The 8,558-nt window shown below is 46.9% G+C and overlaps 1 protein-coding gene across 7 annotated transcripts in view; it reads left to right on the top strand.

Moving 5' to 3' along the window:
* The first annotated feature begins 1,410 nt into the window (after positions 1 to 1,410).
* Positions 1,411 to 8,558, top strand: part of CSMD3 (CUB and Sushi multiple domains 3) — a 1,192,082-nt gene continuing 1,184,934 nt past the window's right edge. For all 7 annotated transcript variants that reach the window (XM_032415697.1, XM_032415696.1, XM_032415695.1 and 4 more), the window contains exon 1: positions 1,411 to 1,776. In XM_032415697.1, the coding sequence (XP_032271588.1) occupies positions 1,599 to 1,776 (178 nt within the window). In that variant the 5' untranslated portion in view covers positions 1,411 to 1,598. The remainder of the gene's footprint in view (positions 1,777 to 8,558) is intronic.

Below are 8,558 nucleotides of genomic sequence, written 5' to 3'. Positions count from 1 at the left end.
GAAGAGCTTAGAATCCTTCCTATGCCCGCAGATTGAGCCCACTCAACACGCACCCCTATAGAGACACTTGCAGTGTGCCCACTTCCCGGAGCAGAATTCCCTCCAGATGGAACAACGTTGCTCCCCCTGAGCCGGCAGTTTCGCGTTGTGCCCAGGGACAAAAGCTGACCAGGGTGATCTTGGGGTGCATGGGACGGGAGCCATCATTTATGGACAATGTGGAGAGATGCTAACTCAAATTGGGCAGTCCTCTTGACCAAGCCCTGCGGATAGATGCTAATCCCCTGATAGCCTTCAGCAAACAAATGGAGCCAGGAACCGTTGCAATTATCTATTCCATAACCAGTGCTGCAGCCCTCCCTCCCTCCCCCCCCAAATGGGATGAGATTCCAGAAAAGTCAGATCATCAATCCGGCTAAGGAACTTGCGGTTTGTTAGATCTGGGCCAGGATCAGCCAAAAAAGATTAAGAAATCGACACACAGGAGCAAAACGCGCTTGTGTCGGGACACAGCTCCCCTACACCGTGGGATGAAGGAAATAGGATCCGTAATAAATGTGAAAAAGCAGCGAGTGACTGAGCGATGGCCAGTAGATGGCGCAAGAACTCTTCCCTTGTACAGTGTTAACCCTTGAGTGGTGGGTGGAGCGGCCAAGTCCAGATGTATAGATACATACATTTTACGTTTTGAAAGAAGCCCTCCATTTACATATTTGGGACTGATTCAGAATTAAGACAAATGAGTTTGTTCTAGATAACTACCACAGATAAAGTAGTTTAACAGTAGCACACAGTAGCTGAAAAGCGGCTGGGGAGGATGAAAGGGCGAACTATTTGGGGAAATGACTGGCTCCCTCTCCACCTCACCCCCGCCCTGGTCACGGATAAAATCGGTTTACCGAATCATGGAAACCTGATTATGGGTTTACACGTAGGCATTTGAATATGTAAATCCATGTGTGCAAATAAATTCTTCTCTGTGATCTTCTTTTTCAATTAAATCACAGGATAATAAATGCGAGACGCCTGCTTGAAATATACTGCAACTACAGTAGTAACACATGTCCCATTATAAGGACGTGGGCATCGATGGAGCCCGATTCATTATCAGCATGGTTTCCCCAAAAGCAACACAGATCCTCCGATTAAAATATTCCTCTAACATGTTTCTGTATTCACAAGCTGCATCGGAGAGCTCACTAACATAATATTTCTCTGGCTGTTTTTACAGGCGGAATTGATCTATTCGGGGGGAAAAAAGAAACCAAGCCCCTTAATTTCAAATATTGTGGGGAGTTTGTCAGAGAGCCGGAGCTGGGCTTCCAGAAGCCCACTAGTGGTTTCTGGTGGTTGCTATAACGAGCTAGAATTGAGGTAGATTTTGGTGGGGGGGGTGGGGGTGGGGGGAAGCACAGGAAAAGACAGAATCCAGAGTAGCAGAGACTTTGTGCCCCCGTTGGAGAGATGGTTGAGTCCTCGTCAAGGTTGCTGTGGTATCCCAGAAACACCATTCACTCCGAGCTGTGACCGCGCACCAACAACAGCAACAACTCCACTGCGCCGGGCTGAGGAGCAGGAATTAGGAGCTCGCGAATAATATGAAAGGGATCCGCAAAGGGGAAAGCCGAGCAAAGGAATCCAAACCCCGGGAGCCTGGCACGAGAAGATGCGCTAAATGTGGCCGCCTAGACTTCATCCTGATGAAGAAAATGGGGATTAAAAGTGGATTTACGTTTTGGAATCTCGTCTTTTTATTGACGGTGTCTTATGTGAAAGGTAGGTCTGCTTTCGGGGTCTCCTCTGCTTTGGATGGAGGTGAGCTGACTTGTCGCCGGAAAAAGGCTGGTAGCTTACTTTGCAATTTGCACCGATAAAATAATGATAATAATACTGAAGAAGGAGTTGATTCACAGCTCTTTCGCCCCCCACCCCCAGATAGGAAATGCATTTTGCTTGCCAGATTTGGCGTTCAATGCAGTGATTGAGCTTGTGCTCAATAAATATTCTTGCAGTATGCTCAAACGAATACGTGAGTTGGTTCGTATAGCCTCTAACTAGTGGATATCCAGGCAGAATTCCTGTGCAAGACTTTACTTGGTGGTGAGGATTACCTTGATTTCTAATCAAACCAGTGGGATTTGATGCTTTGGCTAGAATATTTATATTAAAGACACTCGTGTAAACGCTTTTTAACCCTTTCAGGTAGGAAAGTTATTGACATGCTAGGAATGTGCTGATGTTGAATGCATTAGGGCACAGGGGTCTTCCAAGCATCCCCTCACTAACATGAATGTCTCAATGCATATGTGAATTTTTACTACGTGGGCTCTTATGCATTGATAAATGGTATGGGAGCTTCCCTGGTAGAGGTTTGGCTTAAAATGAGGCTTTACAAGGGTCTGAGACGCCACGAAGTGTAAGGATCCACCTTTGGGGATGAATGAAGGTAGGAGGAAAGTCATTAGCTGACGACCAAAAAGAAAATCCCCAGCAAGTCTTAGCGTTCAGACAGGTAGAGTGAGTGTCACATGCACAGAGGAGGGGAGGGGGTGGGTGGGATGTAAAATGTATTCCTAAGCAAGAAAGCAAGGGACAGTCAGAATCATTGGAAGAAAAGCTGTCCTCTGGGAGAAAATAGATCCCCAGGTCTGTTCCACAACTTCTCCTGCACCCTGCTGCCCATTAATTGCTGCAAAGAATACTCAGGAGGTGTTTATGACTCATGCCATAATTTTTGAAAAATCACCTCCCCATACTCATGGCAGCTCAAATAGATGCGATCGCTTTCAGTGAAGCTAGTTTCAAATCCCGGGTGTCTGTGTGTCCGGGGTGAGGGTGGAGGGTGGGTAGTGGGGGGTGTTTTGGCCCAGGCGCGCCAAGGCTGTCAACACAAACTGGACGCTTCTTCCTTTGTAAAGGAGTGCCTCTCTGAACCGCAATCGGGCCGCGTCTCTATGAAACAGTTTATTGTCCAGCTTGCAGCTGGCTGTCCCCCCACAGAAGGCAGTCCATTTGCATTCAGTGGAAATGATAATTCATGTTTTGGGTGGAGGGAGCTGAAGGGGTTACCTCTCATTCTATTAGGAGCAAGGATGGGTGACATGTCTCGAATTTTAATTTACATCCCTAAATGCCAAGAAGTCGCCTCTGGTGTCTGTGGCAGCAACTGTCTTGTAATCCCAACCTGATCCTTAAAGCTTGATTTTTTCCCCTTTCCCTGGAGCCTCAGCTCAGCTCTAAGGCAAAACGCCTGTCCTAAGCAGGGTAACTGCACTGCCTGGTGCACAAAAAGCGTCTCGGGTTGCTTACAATGGGTTCGTTTTCGTCGCCGGCTCGACGTGCGAGGAGCCTCACATTGATGCTTAGTCCGCCTGCCACTGGGAGTCGGTGGTTAATGGATGGCCCTGGGGCTGACTGCTAGACAAGCGCTCGGCGTGGGGGAGGCGCAGGGAGCCAGCAACAGCTCCTGGCAAGAAAAATGCTGGGGTGGCTCCTGCTAGAGGATGACCGGGGTTAAGTGCGAGTTTTCATGTGATACCTGTTGAGCCAAAACACATTCGAGGGGCAGATGGGGGGAGGGAGTCTCCAAAGCCGAGAGAGCACGCCAGCCTGACAAACACTGAACGGCGTTGCCTGCAATTACAGACAGGCTGCTCGCACCTACCGTATTTTCTGAATAAGACCCGCCGCTGAAAGGAAGGGCGCGTTAATATGGTTTAAATGACACCAGAAACGGGACCCCTCTCCTCTACTCACAGCTCCTGGACTTTGGGCTGAGACCACTGGTCTCCAAGGAGTATATTCCAGTTTGAGGGACATTGAGAAGAAAGAGTGTGTCACACTGCTTTGGTCCCGTTTAAAATCAATTTTTTACGGAACTTAAAAAACATTTTAATGGTAATAAGGTTCTTCTTTGTCACTTATCTGCCACTCGGAAGGTTTCTCCTATATTTTACAACTTGGAACGCTGTCCTCCAATTCTGAGAAACAAACTTACCTGGGCTGTATGCTTTAGACCTGTTCCCTATCGGTGGCTGGTCCCGGTCTTAACAGTTGCTTATTCTCCTTTCCCCTCTTCTTATTTTATTTTAATTTCACCTCAGTCTCAAGGCTTTTCTAAAACCATGATTGCTGAAATGGCTTAAATGGTGTTCTCCCAATGTCTATGACCGCTTTTGTTTTCCACACTGTTTCTTCTGGACTCTCTGGCCCAAAGCAAAGCTCAGAATGGGGAGTCCTTTTAAGAGCTTTGCAGGTCCTAATCTAGGTTAGCAGGAGTGTTCGGGAAGTCGGAGGTGCGCGGTTTTCCACGTAAACAGCTCAGGCCACAAGAATTCCACCTTCTGCCCGTACTTTTCATCCCTTCACCATCTCACCTCTGCCTACAACAGCAACGACAGAGAGGCTCAGTGGGAGGAAACGCCTCCGAGTAGAAGACAAAGTGGCCTTAGGTAGTAGGCCTGAACTGCTCCAATGGGGTTGGAAATGACAGCCAACCTTATCTGGCCATTTTATCTCCACTGTCAGCATCTCAAAAGGTGGCCGACAGAGGACTCCAAATTGGGGTGGGGAGCTGCTTAGACCTGACGCATGCCTATTTTAAGCTGTCTCTCTCTCTCTCTCTCTCTCTCTCTCTCACACACACACACACACACACACACACACACACACACACACCACACTCGAGCGCGCCAGCGCAGGCGGGCAGGCAGGCAGGCAGAGGTTTTTGAAATGCAGCCTGCAGCTGCAGCGTGTCTGCTGAGGTTTCACTCACATAGAAACTGTGAATCTCCAAGTCGTGCTTAAACGTCCCGCCCACGTAAACAGACACTCGGGGGTACTTTCCCACGCTCCGTCTCGGGAGATCACACAGCCAGTGCAGGAGATACCAGGCAAAGGGTGCGGGAACCTTGCGAAGGTTCAGAAAGCATTGACCTCGGTCGACAGGTGGGAGAGCCTGTCGTTCCACACCCTGCCTCGGGGAGTGCTTCCTGGGGCTCGGGCTGGACCCCGGACTTCGAGAAGGATCCACGTTTCTGCGTGCTCCGGGATCCCAAGGAGATATTACTCCTGCCACAGAGCTCTTCTGGAACAGTGGGTTTCACGCCCTCTTCCTCAGCTAAAAAGGGTCGCGGGTGACCCTGCGGGAGGAGAGCTGCCAGCGAACTCTGAAGCATCTTTTGCCGTCGCCAGGGTGGCCGCGCCCCGGGGTCTCAGACCCCTGCGCGTCGCGTCTTCGGGGACTGATACCCTCACTCCTCGCCCTCAGGCGACAGTCTGACCTGACAGAAAATATCTGGCATGTCTTGAGGGAGCTTTTCAAAAGGGAATGGAGTAAGTTAAAGTCTTCACAAAACAATAATGACAACAAACCAAAAAAACAAAACCAAAACCCACTTCCCCTTCATCGCCACCGTCAAAAGCCTTCCCTTGAGGTTAGCACGTTTGAGATACCTGCTGGGAGATAACATTTTGTGTTTGAGGCAGGGGTCCCGCTGCAGTTTGGGCAGGTATCCTTCCGTCTTTTTCCTTTGGGAATACTTTTTAATTTCCTCTGGAAGGCCAGACTCCACGAAATTTCAAAGAACCACCCGAGGCTGAAAACTGGGCGCCTGACTTGGCCTTGGCGCGTGTGTGTACTGCTGGGAGGAGGACATCCACATGGATTGACGCCGAGGGGCCTTCGGGAAGCCTCGAGAGTGCACGTGTGTGTCTGTGCGGGTGTCCGAGGCTGAAACGCGTGGCAGGTGAAGAGGAAGTTTATGTTCCCGCACTCTAGATGGTTGGCGGTGCCGCGGACACTGCCGCCGCGCTCTCCGGGGCGGGCATCGAGAAACTCCCTTTCCCCAAGCTGACCGCAGCGCTGCCCTCACTCAAACAGCTTCTCCTGTGATGGGCATTCCGGGGGTTCGAAAAACTCACTGCGGAACAAGTAATTGGGATTGCTGTCCCTCTACGACCCCTTCATTCTCCACCCCAGCTCTGTCGCTGGGGAAAAAGAAAAGCAGGAGGCAGTCCCAGGGTTCAAGAGCCGCAAGGGCTTAGTTGGACCCTAGGGGAAAGGGCAGAAGAAACGAAACAGCATGGGGTCATCCCAGTCACCGTGCGGTCCTCTACCAGAGCCGCTGGAGTGGCCAGCTCGGGGTTGAAAGCCGGACGCGCACAGGGATTGCAGCACATTGCAGAATAATAATGAAGCAGGACGACCATAGAAAGAAAGATCGACTCAGGCATCAGGCGAATTCCCTTCTCCCTGAGCACGTCGCCTTCGGGAAGGCTTTGCACCACCGAGTTGCTCAGCCAACCCAATTTACCGCCCTGAAAAGGCTTGAACGGCTCCCAGAATTCTGAGCTGAACTTCCCCTGAACAGTTACCTTGTTGAAATTGTTCTGAAATGTCATTTTGCAGCACCGTGTTTTCCCGAATCTTCTGGTGTTGGGGGATTGGCGGGGGTGTTGCGGGGGGGGGGGGGGGAAGCTGCATCAGGCCTGTGTACGAAGAGTGTGTGAGCAGAAATAATTAAGGAGCAGGGTTCAACCCCTTGAAAACCTGATGCCAGCTCCTTTGAGATCCTTCAGGGAGAAAAGACACAGAATTACCTTAGGAGCATAGACTTAGTTGCAGTAGTTGTTATTACTCTTCATGATATTAATTAGCCTTACTATTTGTGGAATAGCTGAATAGATTTTGGGTATATACGTCTTTTTCTTGAACACACAATTTGGTATCTAAGGAAATGGTGAAATAATAAAGCAATAGCAAATGGCATCTATACATGATTCTACACATAGTAAAACTATCACAAGTGAGCTCTGAAAAAAGGTAGGAGAGATAGAGCAATTAATAATGTCTTTGTAATCATGTGGGAACCCTCTAATGCTAAAACACTTGTCTAAGATCTCAAATACAAATAACTGAAAGGGACTAAACTGAACTTCACTAGTCTCCAAATATCCTCCTCCTTGTGTACCAAAAGGTCACTTTTTTTCTAGTTAACATCAGGGTCTCCAGAAAGAGCTTCAGTGTTTTGTCCACCTTAAGAAATTACTGTGAAGCACCAAACAATATATCTAAGGAACCGGTTACTTTAAGCAACATGACTATTTGGGAAAATATGCCATTTTATACTTCAAAGTCCAATGTTTGAAAGATCAGAAGTAAAATGATTGCAAATTAAAGAGATTAGAAAAAATGTGTGAGATACAAAAAAAGTGTGAGATACAAATAAAACTTAAGTCCATTTTATTTATCTATATATATGCATTAAAACACAGCTTCCCTTTCTACCTCTTTCGTCCATTCCTTTTATTCATAGGGCACAGGGGTAGTTTAGGGATACAGTGGCAATTCTGATTTGGCTTTTGGATGAGGTCTGTTAAGAATGTTAGAACAGATGCGATTGTTACCAAATTAGTTTTTTCTCTCTTAGAGTGAGCAGGTGGGTGATTCATGGTATTTTCCAAAGAGATCAATCTCCATGTCTACAAGATTTTCTTAGAATTAGGCCCGTTATAAGGCTCTCATTCTCATCAGGAATATCATGTTTACAAATGTCACAGAAAAATCAATTTGTCAAATACCTTCCAGTATTCAGGGTTTCAGTATTGATGGTCATCCTTCTCTCTCAAGCTTCCAATCTTGTAGCCATCAAATGCATTTCATGCCATCAGGCCCTTTGTAGAGCTACTACCTGGTGCTGGTTAAAGATTCCTAAGTATTAATATTTTCTATAGAATCATGGCCTATTGACCACAACTCGATCTGAAATCTCCTCTAAAAAGTCTACATTTACAATATTCACACCTTGTAACTGGATAATAAGAATATCAATGGTAATCATTTGGTATTGGATATCACAATATTATTCTCCCAGCTTTTAAATACTTGCACTACAATGATTTTAAAAGTGTTTCTGAACAAATAGCATCAACATTCTCTGGAAACTTGTTAAGAATATGAATTCCCAGGTGCTCACCTCAGGCTTACTGAAACAGATACCCTGGTAGTTGGGCATAGACATTAGTGTTTTTAACAAGTCATCCAGGTAATTCTGATGTGCTCTAAAGTTTGAGAACCACTACAGTAAAGAGCAAGAGTTCTGGAGCTACTGAGACCTGAAGTCAAATAATGATTTTGCCAGCAGTTATATTTGTACTAGCAACTCAACTTTCTTAAACTTCAGTGCTAGTCTCTATTTAAAAAAAAAAAAAAAAAAAAAAGGGAGATAGTAGAATATCAGTAGGCTTATAGGGAGAGGGAGATTATACATTTAACATATATAATGCATTATAGCTATCATCAGTATTATTCAAATACATTTCCACGTGCAAAGCCAGTGTAAATTCCCACATACTTCATCCCTAACTTGTAGCCCTAACTTGTCCATAGCACTAAAAAAAAAATATATATATATATATATATATATAGCATCTTGGGCGCCTGGGTGGCTCAGTTGGTTAAGCGACTGCCTTCGGCTCAGGTCATGATCCTGGAGTCCTGGGATCGAATCCCGCATTGGGCTCCCTGCTCAATGCAGAGTCTGCTTTACCCTCTGACC

This window comes from Phoca vitulina, unplaced genomic scaffold (genome assembly GCF_004348235.1).
Source record: "Phoca vitulina isolate PV1807 unplaced genomic scaffold, GSC_HSeal_1.0 scaffold18, whole genome shotgun sequence".
Classification (NCBI taxonomy): Eukaryota; Metazoa; Chordata; class Mammalia; order Carnivora; family Phocidae; genus Phoca; species Phoca vitulina.
The sequence above is the reverse complement of the archived record's forward strand: the minus strand, read 5'-3'. Positions and strand labels throughout refer to the sequence as shown.